The following is a 19,130-nucleotide window of genomic DNA, read 5'->3' as shown; positions in this document are numbered from 1 at the left end:
TATGGAATTTTACAACAGGCATAAAGCAACATCCTAATGCTGAATAAATATGTGCTCAGCTACCCCCACCAATTTTGTCAAGCAGATATTAACCAAACTTCAGTCATTACAAGGCAAAGATTTAATGAAAGTTGGTCAGTGGGTATTAATCCAAAGGGCTAAATAGTTAAATAGAAGTAAATGAAGTAAATGTTACATGTTATCATCATCTGATTCGTCTTCTTCCTTCAAAGATTCCTGTTAAAGAAAAAAGTGTTTAAAATCAATTTTTAGCATTGCTGTAACAGCCTGAACCTAATTAAGCACTTGTCATTAAAATTCTTCCTAAGTGAAAATGAACACTGGTTTAGAATAAGACATCTTGCTGTAACAATCAATGACTATATTCTTGATAGGATACACACATGAAAGCATTAAATGTCCTGAAAAAACTTTGCCATTTTCACATGCACAAAAAAAATTTTTTTGGAACCAGGGCAACTTTATCCCCATTGAGGATAACCTAGAAAGTTTCATCCTTTAGTTCAGCTCAACTCTTAAGGGTTATTTAATAGAATTCAACATATCTCCATATCTTCAGCTAGAATTGTTTTCACGCTGTGGCTTACCTTGGCATATTTCTCTGCCTCTTCCCTTATATCTTTTGGAACAATTTCATGTCTTCCGTTAGTTACTGTAAATTAAGCCATATATTTAAATGAATTAAAAACGAGGACTGTAATTGTGATTTGCAAATACCATATAATCTAGCCAATCTATAAGTATAATACCAGATTCTTTGAACTCATCTTTGTGTGTTTTCCCTACATAAGATATTAAATCTGCCCAAATATAGCTCTTATAATAAAGAATACATTATGCTAAGATTTATCCTGATGCTGTCAGTCCTGAGCATTCATTCACAGCATGGTTAGATTTTAAAGCTGTCCTTGAAGCCCTACAAAGTTGCCATGCTAGAAAGAAAAAAAAGTGATTTCCCAGTAATTCTTTTTTTAAATATGCAATGGATGTTTCAAAAAAAGTAAATAAACTACTCATAACTTTAGTTAATTATTAAGCAGAGCTTTTCCTTCAAAAAGAGAGTACCTCCTAAATTTGTTCTGGCTGTTTGTATTAGAAGGGCACCCAGTGGTCAGAACACATTGTGGCCAATATTGCAGTTGAATGTGTGCCTATTACATGACCCAGCAATTCCACTCTTAACATATATTTCTAAAATGCTACTACATATGTGTACCACAATAGATGTACAAGATGTCCACAGCTGCATTGTTCATTTTACAGTAAACAAACACTGGAAAGTGCCTAACGGTGTAACAATAGAAGAGGTGATGAATAAAGTGTTATTTTCAGACAACAGAACACTGTACAGCAAGCCAAATGAACAAAAATACTACTGTACGTAACAACACAACTGACTTACACAAATAATAGTTTTGTGAAAAGAAATGAGGAACAAAAGAATCCATAATGTCTAATTCCATTTATATAAAATTCAACATCAGGCCAAGAACTATGGTGTTAGAATTCAGGATAGTGGTTACCTCTGGGGAGAAGCCTAAGGGATGATCTGGGGGTCTGGTCTACTTGTTGACCAAAGCAGTATTTACATGAATGTATCCATGTTGTGACAGTTATCAATTCATTTGTTATTTGTGTACTCTTATATGTGTATACACCACTACTAATTTTTTTTTGTTTTTAAGAAAAAATAAGGCACCCAGTAGTAAATTAGGTTTGGTACAGATGACTCTGAGAGCAAATAAATGTAGAAAAATAACTTACTTTCACCAACCCAGCTGAGCTCTAGTTCAAAAGCTTTATCCTTAACTTCATCATGTACTATGTAAATTCTAGAACAGAAAGAAAATTAACATTCATTTGGTCATCTACATACATAGTTCATGCACCCAGCTCAGCAAATGAGAACAGCCATCCCTAATATAAGTATCTATAAAATGATACACACATTATATACAGTCTGTATTATGAAAATTACACTAGGACTGATAAAAAAATTAAACACTCACTACAAAGGATTCAATATACCTTACACCTTTACAACCCAAGTTGTTTATTTTGATACATTCTTTTAGAGACATATCTGAAAGATACCTCCTAAGGAACGTATATTCAAATGGGAAAAGGCCATCATTCCCTGTGTGCCTTTTCAGTATTTTTTCCATTCATTAACTGATTTTTTTTTTTTTAAAAACAAACTAATTCATTAGTTTACAATTAGTGGTCTCTTCATTCTGCACCTTCTTGGCTGGAATATTTTTAAACTCCTTAAGGTATGCCCCTTAACGTGGCCTTCAAACGGTACATGACAAATTGCCACCAACAAGGAGGCACTGTCACACAACATATTAAAGTAGAAGTAAAAACAAAGTATCAGAGCAAAGCTTTCTTATTTTATACTTCCCACCATCTTATACAACAAAGTAACAAAAGTAATTTGGAGAGTACTCCTAAAGCCTTGCTTTGAGAAAGCACCTTAAAACTGCTAGAACTAAGTAAAAGAAGCATAGTGCTCCATTTTATTAAATGATAAAGGGATGGCTTTCCTACACGGAACAAATTAAGAGTCTAGTGTTATATCTAAACATAAAAGGTGCGGGAAAAACTGATTTCCCAAAGACTTCTCAGTGAAGGAAATTGAGTTATCATGTTAAACTGCTGTGCAATTCAATGAGGATTATTTACTTTTTAACTAGTTCTATTATATGTTAGTTGCCAGTGGGATCCCCTAGGTTGTTATTAACTGACAGTCATAGAATGGAATGGATTCTGCTTCTTCACAACTGGAAAGGGGGGGAGGGTCTCATGGTAAAGGGGGGTGGGGGGTGGGAAGTGAGGGTAGCAGGAGTGGTGGACGATTAGTACAAAATTATAAAACACTTGTGATTTTAATACTTTGCTACAACCATCAGTATAGAGATTAAGGGTACCATTCAAATAGTATATTTATTATTATATAATAGAGCCCTCCAAGACTTTTTTTCCCTGCATGTGTTATTACATGTAAAACCTGAGACACGTGCACAAAATGCTGACTAGACCATGTTCATGTAGTTCTAATGTGGAATAATTAGAATTCTCTGTGGATTCTCTGGAATATTACATTTATTACTTTTAACTCTGAAAAGCTGGCTGCAACACCAGCATTTTATTAGATTTTTTGAAATACCAAATGCCTGCATTCTTTGATGTAAAAAAAATCATGGACTTTGAAGCATGGTCACTGAGCTTTTAACTGGCTTTGTTGTTGCTTACTATTACTGTAATATGAACTACTTCAGGCTTTCTTCAGCTATTTCTAGATGTTTTGAAACACTGCTCTTCTCATCTTGTTACAACTTTAGCTATAGACGTTAAAGTTGTAAGCTAAGGTTAATATTATTGGGACTTTTGAGATTTAAGAAGTCGGGAGCTATCAAATGAAGTCCCTAGAGGTTCACTATATCCTCCTATTCTTGAATTCTGTTACCTGAACAGGAGTATATTTTGTCAAAAGCTATTTTTCCCCATCCTATTCATTGTCACTTGAAATATGGATATTCTCCTTAATGAGCCTTCTAAAAATGTTGGATTCACCTTCTAAAACTTATGCAACAAGTTATTTCCAAACAAAATGGCCTCTTAGGATTAATGTATAAGGTAAGGTTAAGTGAAATATTTTTGTCAATGCTAAGGAAAATTTCAACTTACATTTTTGCAACTTCTTTAACAACATCACTGCAGGTCATTTCTTTCATCTACAGAAAATAAAATATATATTCATTATGTTATGATTCAAAGAAGAACGCTTTGCACTTGTGTAACTTTTCAGATTCTTTCTACGACTTTTATCAGTAACCCCATGCTCTTGAGATAGATTCTCAGATATAAACAAGGAAAATAACCTAAAATACAAAAAGACCAGAACCAAAGTTTTTTATTCACAGTGTAATGTTTTTTAATGATTATGCCAAAACATATTCTGGACAACCCTTGGGCACCATTAATTTTGTGAAAAATATTAAAGTTTATAAAAATCTAGATTCCTTTATGAATTTATTCACAGGCAGACCTTGACATTTAAAACATTAGCAAAGAAATGTTTTTTCTTTTCTTCTTTATAGCCAATTCAGGATAATAAAATGCAAACCACGAATACCTTCTATATTCTAGAGGGGGATGAAGGAGTGAAATAAATTGTCCCTCATGAAACTGTTCAAGACAAAAATGCAAAATGTCAGGGAAAGCTTTGAAGAACCAAGATCTGAGTGGAGTCTTAGAACATAGTTGGATTTGATTTGATTTTGAGGAAGATAAATGAACTGCACAAAGCAAAAGTGAACATTTGGAAATCAGGGTAGAAAAACGGCCCTTAAATGCCCAGCAGAAAAGTCTGCTGTACTATAGGTACTGGAAGTAACCAATGCAAAATTTTTTTTAGGTATATGTGTTTCTGAACACAATTGACAAAAACAAAAAAAAGAGCAAACTGGTGTTCATATTCTGGATATGTGGAGGAGGATGGAAAATGGCAAAAAATAATGAATAGTCATACAGCAGTCCAGACTTAAGGTGATTCAATTACTGTATATCTAGGCTTATTATTTATTTTTGGTATTTTTTTATATTTAGAAATCTTGATGCCCCAGCTCATACAAATAGTTAAAATATTGGAAAATAACAACTGTTCACTCAATCTAGATGGAGATATTTTGTTGTACAGTATCTTTTCTGATGATTAATTTTTTTCATGTTAAAATTGGGAGTGAAGAAAAGGAAAATACCAATATTCATACTTTTGCCCTTACAAGTTAAGTTCTATATTTAGTATATTAATTGTAACATACAAAGACAAACAAACTTGAAAAGATACATCTTAAATGTCAAAAATATTTTTACATATGTTGGTAAAGTTTATTTCATAAAATTATATTCTTGGTAAACAGAACACAGGCAGAAAAGCAGACCAGAGTAATGCAGGGGTTGGCAAACTCTTTTTGTAAAGAGCCAAGTAGTAAATATTTTATTAGACTTATTGGGATATGGTCTTTGGTCCCCGTCACCAACTAAACTCCACTGTTGTACTAGGGCAAAAGCCAGAGACTGAATATGGCTGGGTTTCAATAAAACTTTAAAAAGCATTGCAACTAGAGATCCTCATACAAAATGAAGTTAAGTCAGAGAAAGACAAATAACCATATGACATCACTTATATGTGCAATCTAAAATATGACACAAATGAACTTATCTATGAAACAAAAACAGACTCAGACACAAGAGAACAGAGCTGTGGTTGCCAAGGGGGAGGGGACTGGGGGAGGGATGGAGTGGGAGTTTGGGGTTGGCAGATGGAACTATTATATACAGAATGGATAAACAAGGTTCTGCTGTACAGCACAAGGAACTATATTCAGTATCCTATGATAAACCATAATAGAAAAGAATATTTTAAAAAGTATGTATTTGTATAACTGAATCACTTTGCTGTACAGCAGAAATTAGCACAACATTGTAAATCAACTATACGTCACTTTAAAAAAAAAAAATGCAGACAGTGGGCCAGTTTGCTAACCTCTGATTTAGAGCATATGTTTTCATCATTAAGTGTACATGTTCCTCAATAGAAGTAATCGTTCTCAGTTCTTAGGTACGATTTGTTAGTATTCCTTGCTAGGATTTAACCACAGAGGACAAAAGGATAATTGTACTAAACACTCTATTTTCAAATTTCCACATAATACTAAGGAGAGATGAAAGCAAAAGAGAAGAGAGTAGAAGACAGGAACTTAGCACAAACCAGGGAGTATATGATGGAAAAGAACACTGGTCTAAGAGTTATCAGGTCTGTGAATTGTTCATAAGCAATATTCTATGACTCTAGCCAGTGTGTTTAACCCAGGGCTGGACTTGGACTAAGTGATCTCGATAAGGTCCTTTTGTCAATTTTATCAATACTAAAATACCAAACATAAATTAGGCTTTTATAGGTCTAGAACTTGGCATTAAATTCCAAGCACTAAAACAATGTTTTCTAGGACCTAGCCTTAAATAAGCTGAATAAGTTAATTAGTTGAGCAAGGCTCCAGTACAGCATTAATATTTAAATGTATATAAAATTTTTTCTCACTGTAATTTACCAAAATGTTGATGAATCATACGCCTGTCTTTTAGGGAAGTTTCTGATAAGCAATGAAGAGTTGGTGGGTACTGTTTCAATATTAAGTTGATCAATTTATGGCTAAAAGGAAAGCCAGCAAATTTTTAAGAAACCTTTTTCATACTAATAGATGATGGGTTCCCATGCCCTATTTAGCTAGAAACAAAAAGGAAAGAGAAGCAAAGGAGCACAGACTCTTCATGTGTAAGACTTCCACAGACAAAAGCTGTTCTCCAGATGGAAGAAATGATACAGTAAAAGAGCAAAGTTCTCAGCGTAAGGGTCACAGGGCTCCATGAATGGGCTTCAAGGATTTTGTGACATTATATGAATATTTCTTTGTATTTTTTTTGGATTAAGCAACCACCAAAATCATAAAGGGATCCATGACCCAACTCTACAGGTAATATGCTACCAGCTTTCCTACTCAGCCACCTAGCTAGCAGCTTCAGAAAGCTCTACTCAAACGGCAAACCACACTTGGAGTAAAAGGTTTGGTTTGTGGTGATAAAACTTCACCACATGAGGATAATGCTATAGCAAAATTTCAAGCAGTAAATATGTATGTATTACCTGAAGCTTTTCGATTTCTGTCTTTGCAGCTTGTCTGGCTTTGCCAATGGCACAGCCCCAATAACCCTATTTAAAAAGAACATACACCAAAAATACATGTATTATTAAATTAATATCCTATCATAAGTCATTAATGACTACTGTTTTTATTTAAAGGTTAATGAAAGGTTGTTAAATGACATTCAAAAGCACATCTGGAGAAATATAGTCAAAAGACATTTTAATGACCACCAAGGGACTCAAAAAAATTAAAATATCTAACTTAAATCTAGAATAATCTGTATTATTTTCAAGAAGTATATCCAAAACAAATTATGTCATTATATATATACACTTCATGAACTAAAAGCATTTCTGAGGACAGGAATAGAAAAAAATTTAGCATTCTGACAATGGAAATGAAGTTATTTCTGAGAGAAAGAAATAATTCCTAAAAGTTAAATAAGGCTTTTTAAAATTGATATATACATATGAATTATGTGTGTGTGTGTATGTATATACACTTTTTTTTTTTTTGCTACACCAGCACGACTTGTGGGATTTTAGTTTCCCAACCAGGGATTGAACCTGGGGCCTCAGCAGTGAAAGCACAGAATCCTAACCACTGGACAGCCAGGGAATCCCCTAATTTATACTGTAAAGGTTTTTTTACTTGTGTAACCAGTGTATAATGACAAAACATAAAGAGCCTTCAATTTTTTTTAAATGAGTATAATAAAAACCATAAAAATCTCAGAAGACACTTAAGAAAAGGTAATTAGAGAAAGGTCCAAGAAATCCCACTTGAAATCCTTTTTAAAAAGGGAATTGGGGAATTCCCTGGTGGTGCAGTGGTTAGGACACAGGCTTTCACTGCCATGGATCCTTGGGTGGGAAACTAAGATCCCACAAGCCGCGTGGCACAGCCAAAAAAAAACCAACAAAAACTAAACTTTAAAAGGGACGGGGCTTCCCTGGTGGCGCAGTGGTTGAGAGTCCCGTCCGCCTGCCGATGCAGGGGACACGGGTTCGTGCCCCAGTCTGGGAGGATCCCACATGCCGCGGAGTGGCTGGGCCCGTGAGCCATGGCCGCTGAGCCTGCGCGTCAGGAGCCTGTGCTCCGCAACGGGAGAGGCCACAGCAGTGACAGGCTGGCATCCCGCAAAAAAAAAAAAAAAAAAAAAAAAAAAAGGGACGGCATTACATTCACTTTTACATTCATTTTTAAGATACTGCTGATATTTGTAGTAATAAAGGAAACAGCACATATTCAAAATTTTATGTTCACTATGCAGTTTCTATAATAGCATATTTAAAGCCATAAATCTAGGACTTCCCTGATGGTCCAGTGGTTAAGACTCCACACTCCCAATGCAGGGGCGATCCCTGCTGGGTGAACTAAGATCCTACATGTGGCATGGCTCGGCCAGAAAACAAACCAAAAAAGCCACAGATCTTTCCTCTGCCTCATATCCATAGGCTATTGTCATTAATGTTAAAACAAGAAAAAATGTTGTTACCTTCCTTGAATGAGTAACGAAACCTCATATAATCCAAATACATGATTTAAGTGCTAATGAGAGACCATTAAACTAGAAATAGAATTTCAGATGATTCGAAACTACTCACATATGAAACACCCGATGGGTCAATCATGTAGAGTTGTGCACCATCATTCACACTGTAAGACCCTAACATGAAACTACATAAAAGTAAATTAGTAATTTTAAACCATGGTTCTTAATACCAGAAAAGTATTAAAAAGTACAATGATAGGGCTTCTCTGGGTGGCACAGTGGTTAAGAATCCGCCTGCCAATGCAGGGGACCTGGGTTCGAGCCCTGGTCCGGGAAGATCCCACATACTGCGGAGCAACCAAGCAACTAAGCCCATGCGCCACAACTACTGAGCCTGCTCTCTAGAGCCCGCAAGCCACAACTACTTAAGCCCACGCGCCTAGAGCCCATGCTCTGCAACAAGAGAAACCACCGCAATAAGCCCGCGCACCGCAACGCAGAGCAGCCCCCGCTCGCCGCAACTACAGAAAGCCCGCACGCAGCAACAAAGACCCAATGCAGCCAAAAATAAATAAATAAATTTATAAAAAATAAATAAAATTTTAAAAGTACTGTGATAAAAATGCAATTGTACTTTCTAAGACAAACATTTACTAATACCTATATAACTGATAGTAAGCACTTTGACAATGCAGTTTGGAATAAAAACTAGTATATACTTGAAAACTGTTCAAAATTCATGTGCCTTTGTTTAGTATTAAACTTTCTGATGAAACTTTCCTGAGAGGATAGCAGTGGAGAGAAAGGAGTACTGATAGATGGACAAGTAATAAGGGGGCCCAACAGCTAAAGGAATAAACATGAAAAAGCCAAGGGGACAAAATTCCTGATGTGAATACACTGAAACTACCTAAAACTCGTTCCACCCTTCATTCTTTTCTGGCTATTCCCCGGTATTCCTCCATTTATTTTCCTGCAATAAAAATTGCAGGAAAATTCGTTCAATGCATTTTTTTATGCTCAACAAATTAAAATTAGGGTAGTAATAAATCATATGAATTACTGATTTTTTGAAATTACAAATAGAAAAGAAACCAGCCTTATCATTTCATGTGCAGAATACTGTAACAGCCACATCCCATTTAAGAACATCTGACCTACTGCTTAAAGTATATGAGATGGAAACTAATGAGAAAACTGAAGTGTCAGTATAATTGGCTACTAAATAGTAACAACATGGAATATATTTAAAATCAGTTTGCCATTTCCTGAAAATGTTTGGGTTTAGTTCCAGAGAATTTTTTCCCCAGTTTTATTGGGAAATAATTGACATACATCGCTATATAAATGTAAGGTACACAGCATGATGGTCTGATTTACATACACTGTGAAGTGATTAGCACAATAGGTTTAGTTAACATGCATCATCTCATATAGATACAATTAAAAGAAAAAAAACTTCCTCCTTTTGTTGAGAACTCTAAGGGATCTACTATATTAAAAATTTTCCTTTTTATCACGCATCAGTGTTAACTATAGTCATCATGTTGTACATTATATCCCTAGTACTTACTTATCTTAAACTTTAAAAGTTTATATACCTTTTGGGACTTACCTGGTGGGGCAGTGGTTGGGAATCCGCCTGCCAATGCAGGGGACATGGGTTTGAGCGCTGGTCCTGGAAGATCCCACATGCCACGGAGCAGCAACTAAGCCCGTGTACCACAACTACTAAGCCTGCGCTCTAGAGCCTGCGAGCCACAACTACTGAGCCCACGCACCGCAACTACTGAAGCCCACATGCCTAGAGCCCGTGCTCCACGACAAAGACAAGCCACCGCAATGAGAAGCCCGTGCACTGCAACAAAGAGTAGCCCCCTCTCACTGCAACTAGAGAAAGCCCGTGCACAGCAACGAAGACCTAACACAGCCAAAAATAAATTGATTTTTTAAAAAAGTTTTTATATACCTTTTGACCACCTTCCTCCAGAGAATTTATTATAATTAGATTAAAATATTACTATGAGTTCTGTGTTTTATCCTGTCCAAATCTGCATAGTCTTTCATTTTTCAAAGTTTTTATTTTTATGTACATCATTTTATTTAATCACTGCCCTAATACTTCTTGACGATACTTCATTTTTTAAGGGTATAAAAGGCTAATTAGATTCTGAAAAAACAAATACCTACAGTACAGATAACACTGAATATCTCAGTAAATTTCATACCTGCAGCCAAAAGGTCTAACAGCACTGTAGAGTGTATAGGCATGTACATACATGGCCACTCTGTCTGCAAGATGCTGTGGGGAAAAACAGAAGAGCTTATTAATACGCTTCTCTTTCTGTTCCAAAGGCTCTTCAACATGTCATCAGCTTACTTTTAGTGGAATGTTATATCCAAAGTTAGATCTAAAGTTGGAAGCCTCTTCTCTCGCAATGTCTGCTAAAGAACGAGCATCTGCCAACAAACCTGCTACTGCCTGAAAGAAAAAAAAGTACCAGTTCAGTAGATAACATTCCTATCACAAATCAAGGAAAGTATGTAATTATTACAGGCTTATTTGATATTTTTAACAAGTATCACCATTAGAATAAATGTGTTTGGCTTAAAGGTCTTTCTTTACAAGGCATTCTGGCATTTTGATGCTTGAGTACGGGATTACAATTTGGAAATTTCCCAAGTGTGACTACATTGTTTTGTCTATTGATCACATTCAGAAAAACCTCCATGTCTCCCCATTCGCCACTTCATTATAAAGAACAAAACAACAACAAAGAAGAATATAACCATTCGTTTTGGTTAGAACTGATCCTTTATTTAAAGCCATTCTGTGTTCAAAAAGTTATTATAAGTTTTCATCTAAAAGGCACAACCTCAAATTCCTTTTTCAGCTTACTAATAAATTGTAATGCCAAACCAAAACATGACAAACCACAAATCTGGTGGCTTAGAACTGCAATTACCAAACCACGTGCTGAGACATCCCAGGGCACTATAGTGAACTCAGAGTTGTGGGGCATTTTAAGTTTGCGGGAAACATATGTTGAAGTAGTTAACGGTTTCAACATTAGATCATTCTGCATTCCTTTTACTGCCATCCGCTCGTTGAAAAGCTGGGTTGCCGTGATATAAAATAAGTACTGTGCAAAAAACAATGCGGAACAGGAAACGGGATGGAGGTGGGGGGTGGCATCTAATCCAATTCCGAAGTTTAACAAGTTGTGCAGTACACATTAGTTAACTGTGATTGTTTAAAAATAAAAATATTTTTATTTTGCTGTATGTGGTGAGTTTGTTTTTGTTTTGTTTTTACAGCTACTAAGTTTTTAGGACACAACCACTTAGTTGTTTAGACCTACATATATAATAAACAGAACCACTGGGTATTTCTTTTGGTCTAGAGAAGCCATGAAAACAGGAAAAACTACTGAAACACTAATGGGTACTGGGAACCAGTGGCACAGAAGATTTGCAGAATTTAAAAATAAGTACTATCAAAATTTTTAATAGCCTTTTTTTCTACTGCTACCTAGTAGTAATAATGATGAAAATCCTTAACATATTATTGATCATTCATTACATGCTAATAAGCATTTTACGTAATTATACGTGAAGGTAGGTACTATTACCACCATAGTTTTGCAGGTTAGAAAACTGTTGTTTAAAATAACTTCCACAAGGATACCCAGGTAGTAATTTTCACCATTTAAACAATCTTCCACTGCTTTGGATAAAACCCACTGTGAAGTCTAAAAATTTATCAAATCACTTGGAGACAGAACATTAATCCTTCATTTTCTCCAGCCCTGTTCAATGTCTAATGTTTTGCCAATTTCCAGCTATAAGGAATGCCATCAATTTCCTGGCTTTAAATAACAAATGGGACAAATGTGAAAATTCTAGGATGATAAAATTCTTTCCATCACTAAAGTGCTTATAAGCATATATGATTTTTTTCCAAAATATACCTATCTAAAGATTTTTTAAGTGAAAGAAAGCAGGATTCACTACCTCATACCAGCTAGGTTACAATCTGGCAAGTTTCAAGAAAACATACCAGTTTCACTGGCAATAATAAATTTGTTCAGGAGAGAAAACAAGTTCAGAAAAAAATATCTGAAGAAGCAAAAAAAAAAAAAAATTTATCTGTAGCTTTATAGTTTACTGGCTATATTTTGCTAGTCCTTTTTGTGTTTGTAACACATCTCATTTAGAAATAACAAAGCTACTGGTATTTCAGCAGAATGAGTGGATCCTATAGGATCTCACCCTGCAGAATGGGCTCTAGAGTAACACATAGACCATGCAGACCCAAGTATGAATCCCAGCATATCTCTTTACCACCTGTGAGTCTTTTTCTCATCTGTAAAAATGGGATTAATATTACTTGCACTGGGTTGTCAGGATTAAATGAGATAATTTATGTAAAGAACTAGCATAGTACCTAGCACACAGGTGTTCTTTTCTTCCTTGACTTTTCAGTAAGCAAAGTTAAAAATCATTTCTTTTCTTTTTTTGGGATTGTTGCTCTTACTGAAGAAAGTCGGACATCTATATAGGGTGACTTCAGTATATACCAGTAATGTATCTATGTCATGGCCTGCAACTGTGCAAAGCAGTCACTCAAGATACCAGCTGCATGAAATAAATACAGTGATGCTTATGAAGCTACTAGAAAGCATGTGTTCACTTTTCCCTTCATCAGACATCCTTTCCTGATGCTCCACCTTACTATAAAGGTCTTCTCTTTCTGATAACATCTTCAGTGTAATAGTGATCCCCAGAAAGGATACAAAAACCCAAAGATTCATTGCTTCTCAAGCATGTACCTTGATCTATGCTGCCAAGATTTCTTTTTTACCCATACTTCTCACCCGCTCCCCCCTCCCCTCCTTTTCTTAAGGCAACTTTGTTTTTCATATCTATCTCCAATCAGGTATACAATAAGAATGCTACCTTCCTTTTAGACAGTGAGCTGTTCACAAACCAGTAACTTTCTGATTACTTCTACAGCTGCTCTCTGCTGTTTCTGCCTCAATGCTAAAGTATTAAATGGGTTCTTAACAATCACAATTTCATATATTCCAATTAGTTACTTCACAAGAAACTGGACAAGGCAAAAAGGAACATTTTTAAATGTAACCTTACCATTCCAACATGCCGATCAACATTAAAAAGTCGTTTGTTAGAACCTTCTTCATAAAGTTTAGAAAGGACTAATTTTTCTACCCCAAAGACAACGCCATCTTTACATCTGATTCCAATAGCTGTACTGAAACAAGTAGAAGAAAATCAATTTTTTAAACTGAAAATAAAAGAAAACCCAAGTTTAAAAAAAAAAACACAAAAACAGGAAAATTTGTTTCTTAAAGCGTATCAAGTCTTTAAAATAAATACATTTGAAAACTAGAAAGGGCAAACAGTCTAAAATGTGATGAATTAGATCCATATAAATAATCATGTGACCAAAAAAATCTCGTATCATGACATGGAAAGATATTAATACATAAGTGAAAAAAGATGCCAACAAAATAGGTACCAAATGGCACAGTGTCTAGCATATATTAGCCATTTTATAACAAATGCCGACTAAAGTCATGTGCATTAAAAATGGTATGTAAGGGCTTCCCTGATGGCCCAGTGGCTAAGAATCCACCTGCCAATGCAGGGGACACGGGTTGGAGCCCTGGGCGGGGAAGATCCTGCATGCCGCAGAGCAACTAAGCCCGTGCGCCACAACTACTGAGACTGCGCTCTAGAGCTCGCAAGCCACAACTACTGAGCCCGCGTGCCACAACTATTGAAGCCCATGTGCCTAGAGCCCGTGCTCCACAACAAAGAGAAGCCACGGCAATGAGAAGCCCACGCACCACAACAAAGAGTAGCCCCCGCTGACCACACTAGAGAAAGCCTGCGTGCAGCAACGAAAACCCAACGCAGACAAAAAAATAAATTTATTATTTTAAAAAAATGGTACATAATATGCATACAAAAGACGGGCTACATACAAACTAAAAAGTTACCAGCGACTAATCTCAGTGGAAAGATTATAATTCTTTTTCTTTCTTTTGCTTTTTCTGTAATAACCATGTGTTGCTTACAATAAGTGTAAAAGAATAAACATTTTGTACAACTGTTTAAAACAAAGTAGATCAAAAAATAATCTGAAGTAAAATGTGGAGAAATTATACATTGCCATTTCAAGATGAAAATACATGAATTACTTTAATCTTCTAATTCTTTTAACAAAGAGAAACAACCAGAAAAATGAGCTGAGCCACATGCACAAATATGTAAAGAACTTCAGACACTCCTTCCCCCACACTTCAGGTATCTTTTCAAGTTTAAACTCCTTGGCCCAGCTTTCAGCACTCCCCAAGAATCTGCAAAGCCCATCTAGGGAATTCAGTTTCCTGTTATAGAGGTCTTGTGCTCTACCAAATTCAACCTCACTGTCACCCCCTCAAACACCTTAATGTTCATTTTTGCTTTTCTGTCTTTATTGCGGTTATCCTAGGTACTAGAATACACTTCCTCCTCACCACTGCTCATTTAAATAAATTTCCACAAACTTTTGCAAAGTCTCTTCAATAGCCTCAGGTAGCCGTTCCCAATTATTCCAACTCATCATCTTCCTCACTTTTCAGAATCTAAAACATTCTTTTTTCTAAACTAAAAGTTCTAAAAGTGTGGTTTGTGAGGTCAAAATTAATTTCATAAAAATACAAAGACAAGACCTTCCATGCGGTCCAGTGGTTAAGAATCCACGCTTCCACTGCAGGGGGCACAGGTTCGATCCCTAATCGGGGAAGTATAAGATCCCACATGCCACGGCCAAAAAATTAAAAAAAAAAAAAAAATACAAAGACATCATTTGCCTTTTTCCACTGTGTGGATGTTTGCACCAATGGTATAGAAGCACTGGTGGGTAAAACCGCTGGCACGTTAACACAAATAAGGCAGTAACAGCAAATGGTAGCAGTAAACTACTAATCATTGTATTCTTCATTGCTACGCTCTCACAGTTTAAAAAAAAGCCATTTTTAGTTAAGAATGTCCTTGATAAAGCAGTAATTAATTTTATTGGGTATCAGTCCTTGAGTACAAGTCTTTTGATTATCCTAACGAAATGCAAGGTAGTCAAAGTACTTCTGCTGTACATCAAAATACAATGGTTGCCTAAAGGAAAAAGCACTGATAAAATTGTTTTTTGAGTTGTGAATTTTTTCATGGAACATCTGTTTTTATCATCAAAGAATAATAACTATGGTTATTTCCACTTAGGTATGTGGCAGACTTTTTTTCTAAAATGAACAAAGTGAACCTGTTGCTTCAAGGTAAACAAATGACAAAATTTTCTTGCCAGTGATAAAATTTGAGTTTTCAAGCATAAATTGGAATTTTAGAAAACATATTCACCACTGTGAGCCTGTCTGCTTCCCAAAACTTTAATAAACAGATTGGTGGTGATATTAAAAGTGTGATGTTTCTGATAGTTTATAATGAAATATGTCTAATTTGGAAGCTCTGTTACAACACAGTGAACCAGTTATTTTCCAAATGACCAACTCACAATGTTGATGGGTAAAACATGCAAAGTGTAAGACAGCCCAACAGATTTTAATGTAAAAGTAGAAAACGTTCATTGTTATGTTTTCAGACTCCACACTGCAACTAATCTTTAAGAAACTAACATTTGTCCAGTTTTGGTATAGTATCAAAAAAGAACTTGCATAAGGCTATTAAGATACTCCTCACTTTTCCAACTACTATCCAAATGAAGCCTGATTTGTTTCACAAGCTCCAACAAAAGTAACAACATATCGAAGCAGAAGGAGATATGAGACTCTCTTTTATTAAGATTCAATTAGTTATTGAGATTTACAAAAATGTAAAACAATGCCACTCTTCTCACTTCATTTTTTTCTGTTTTGGAAAAGTAATTTGCATTAAAAATGTTATTAATGTTACTCAAATATTTTAATAAATGTTAATTTTAATTATTTGTTAACATGCAATTGTGTTTATTACTGTTACTTAAATGAATTTATAAGTATTTTTCAGTTTTAATTTCTAATATGGTAAATACTGATGAAAACCAATAACCTGCATAAATAAATGCTCTTCGGGATGATGTTAAATATTGATAGAACCTACAGCCTACATAATTAAATGTTCTTCAAGGTCCTCAGTGATTTTTTTCCCCAAGTATAAAGGGGTCCTAAGGCCAAAATTGTGTGTACATTTTTGTTCCAAACAATCTAGCCTTTCAGTTATGTTGCACAATCTTCCTTTTTCATATCTTGTCTCCTCAATGAGGCGTAAGGGGAAGATTATAATTTTACCCCTTTTTTCCTTTTGCATATTACCTTCTAGGAGCATACTTTTATAAAATAGTTTTGATCATGATATATATATATTTTTTAATAAAATGTTTTTAAGTATTCACTTATATGTCAATTATTTGTTTTGGTAGTTCCTATGCTTAACGAAACAGGTACTCAAAAATATTTGCCTTCTAAATTCCCAAGATTGAATTTCTATCTCCAGGACTTCCCTGGCAGTCCAGTGGTTAAGACTCCATGCTTCCATTGTAGGGGGCACGGGTTTGATCCCTGGTTGGAGAACTAAGATCTGACATGCTGTACAGGCACGGCCAAAAAATAATAATAATAAAATAAATAAATAATTTTTAAAAAAGAATTTATCTCTTTTTAATTCAGGAATATAATCATATCAAATTATTTGGTTAAATGTTTTCTATCAGTTTATATGCCAGACTCGTAAGAAAATTCATATGTAATTTTTCTATTTTCTACTTTCTGTGCCCACAAAACAAACATTTTCAAATTTCATTCTTATGGTAAGGTATGTGACTATGTGATGTAGTTAGGTTAGATGTCCACATCCCAATTTTACAGACAGAAAAGTAACATTCAGAGGACTGAATAGTGGAAACCTATGTAATACTACCATTAGGCAGCAGCTAGGAGAAAAATTCACATCTTCTGATCCTCATCCAGTACTCCATCATACCAAGTTACACAGATCCCTTTAAAAGAGGAACTTTCTAGTAATTTTTCTTTTGCAGAAAAAAATACATTCATTTTTAATGTTTCCATTTTAAAAAATTATATTTCTTCAAGTTTGCTTAAATGTAACTGTTTTAAACCATATTTAGAAATACTTTATAGAAAACAAATTGCTAAGATACACAGATCCTCACAGCCTAGTCTCAATTTTCTGGGTTACAGATGACTTCAAAAGGTATCTCCAGTTTTTCTCTTAGTCAAGACATCTCCCACCAGTTTTTTACACCAATGAAAATGCAAGAATGCAAAGGAGGAAGAGAAAAACAATGACTTCCTCAAGTCTTTCTCCATCTCCTTGGCCTATGAGCCTATCTTCTTCTACCAACAGGAAAAAAAATGTGTTAACTTATTTCTTTTTTTTTTTTAGGTCTTTAATCCATTTTGAATTTGTGTCTGGTGTGAAAAAATGCTTTAATTTCACTCTTTTACATGTAGCTGTCTAGTTTTCCCAGTACACTTATTTACTTTCATTTTTAAAAAATTTTTAATTTTTTTATTGTCAACTTTTTTCTTGAATTTGACTCTCTTCTGAACTCTTTCAGGCCTTGTACACAACGACAAATACAGTGCAGCCTAAAATTCTTAACAGCCTTACTTCTATTATATTGTCAGATACTGACAGTTTGTAAGTAACAATATCTATAATAATACATTTAAACACAGAATCTACTAGCTTCATTAACAAATCCTGTAAGAAGACTTAAAATATATTTTTGCTCAAAAACTTTAAAATACTATTTCATAAACCATTAGAAATCCACATACCTTCTTTCTACCACCCAGAAAATGGAACAAAAAATGAACATTTATTCAGTAACTACTGAGGGCTACGTGCTAGCACATGCAAAGACCAGTTACAGTCTCCACCATCATGAAACTTCCATAATCAAATATCGAAGACACTAGTAGAAAGTGAAAAAACTACATCTACACGTGGACTTTTCTAAAATTCTGGAAACATTTCCCTACTACACAGGTTTTCATTATAATGAAAACACCAAGCTCAAACACCAACACCATTTGTTCAGTACGCCTAAAAAAATTTTTTGAGAGATCTGAATGAGATGTCATGAACGAAATTTTTTAAGTCCTTTATTTCATCCCAAAGCTGCTTTAGATTCAAAAATACAATTATTATTTATATATATACATATAACTGAATCACTGAGCTGTACACTTGAAACTAACACAACATTGTAAATTAACTACACCTCAATAAAAAAAAATTGAAGGGGCTTCCCTGGTGGCTCAGTGGTTAAGAATCTGCCTGCCAGTGCAGGGAACAAGGGTTCGAGCCCTGGCGCGGGAAGATCCCACATGCCGCAGAGCAATAAGCAACTCAGCCCATGCACCACAACTACTGAGCCTGCGCTCTAGAGCCCATGAGCAACAGCTAAGGAAGCCCCCGTGCCCCAACTACTGAAGCCTGCAGGCCTAGAGCCTGTGCTCCGCAACAAGAGAAGCCACCGCAATAAGAAGCCCAGGCACCGCAATGAAGAGTTGCTCCCACTCGCCCCAACTAGAGAAAGCCTGTGTGCAGCAACGAAGACCCAACGCAGCCATAAATAAATAAATAAACAAATTCTATTTAAAAAAATTAAAAATGAAACCAGTTTGTGCAGACTATGTCCAATTAGAAATGATTTTTTAAAAAAATGATCATATATGAGACACAGATGTAGAGAACAAACGTATGGACACCAAGGGGGAAAGCGGCGGGTGGTGGTGGTGGTGGTGGGATAAACTGGGAGATTGGGATTGACATGTATACACTGATGTGTATAAAATGGATGACTAATAAGAACCTGC

The 19,130-nt window shown here is 35.3% G+C and overlaps 1 protein-coding gene across 2 annotated transcripts in view; it reads right to left on the bottom strand.

Moving 5' to 3' along the window:
- Positions 1–106: 106 nt before the first annotated feature.
- The window catches only part of PSMA3 (proteasome 20S subunit alpha 3), a 22,991-nt gene continuing 3,967 nt past the window's right edge, over positions 107–19,130 (bottom strand). For both annotated transcript variants that reach the window (XM_007105225.3, XM_028495950.2), the window contains 9 exons: positions 13,378–13,501; positions 10,607–10,708; positions 10,455–10,528; positions 8,339–8,411; positions 6,731–6,796; positions 3,712–3,758; positions 1,786–1,853; positions 609–673; positions 107–237 (listed from right to left, as the gene is read on the bottom strand). In XM_007105225.3, coding sequence (XP_007105287.1) covers positions 193–237; positions 609–673; positions 1,786–1,853; positions 3,712–3,758; positions 6,731–6,796; positions 8,339–8,411; positions 10,455–10,528; positions 10,607–10,708; positions 13,378–13,501 — 664 coding nt within the window. In that variant the 3' untranslated portion in view covers positions 107–192. The remainder of the gene's footprint in view (positions 238–608; positions 674–1,785; positions 1,854–3,711; positions 3,759–6,730; positions 6,797–8,338; positions 8,412–10,454; positions 10,529–10,606; positions 10,709–13,377; positions 13,502–19,130) is intronic.

The sequence above is a fragment of the Physeter macrocephalus genome, chromosome 11 (assembly GCF_002837175.3).
Source record: "Physeter macrocephalus isolate SW-GA chromosome 11, ASM283717v5, whole genome shotgun sequence".
NCBI lineage: Eukaryota > Metazoa > Chordata > Mammalia > Artiodactyla > Physeteridae > Physeter > Physeter macrocephalus.
The sequence above is the reverse complement of the archived record's forward strand: the minus strand, read 5'-3'. Positions and strand labels throughout refer to the sequence as shown.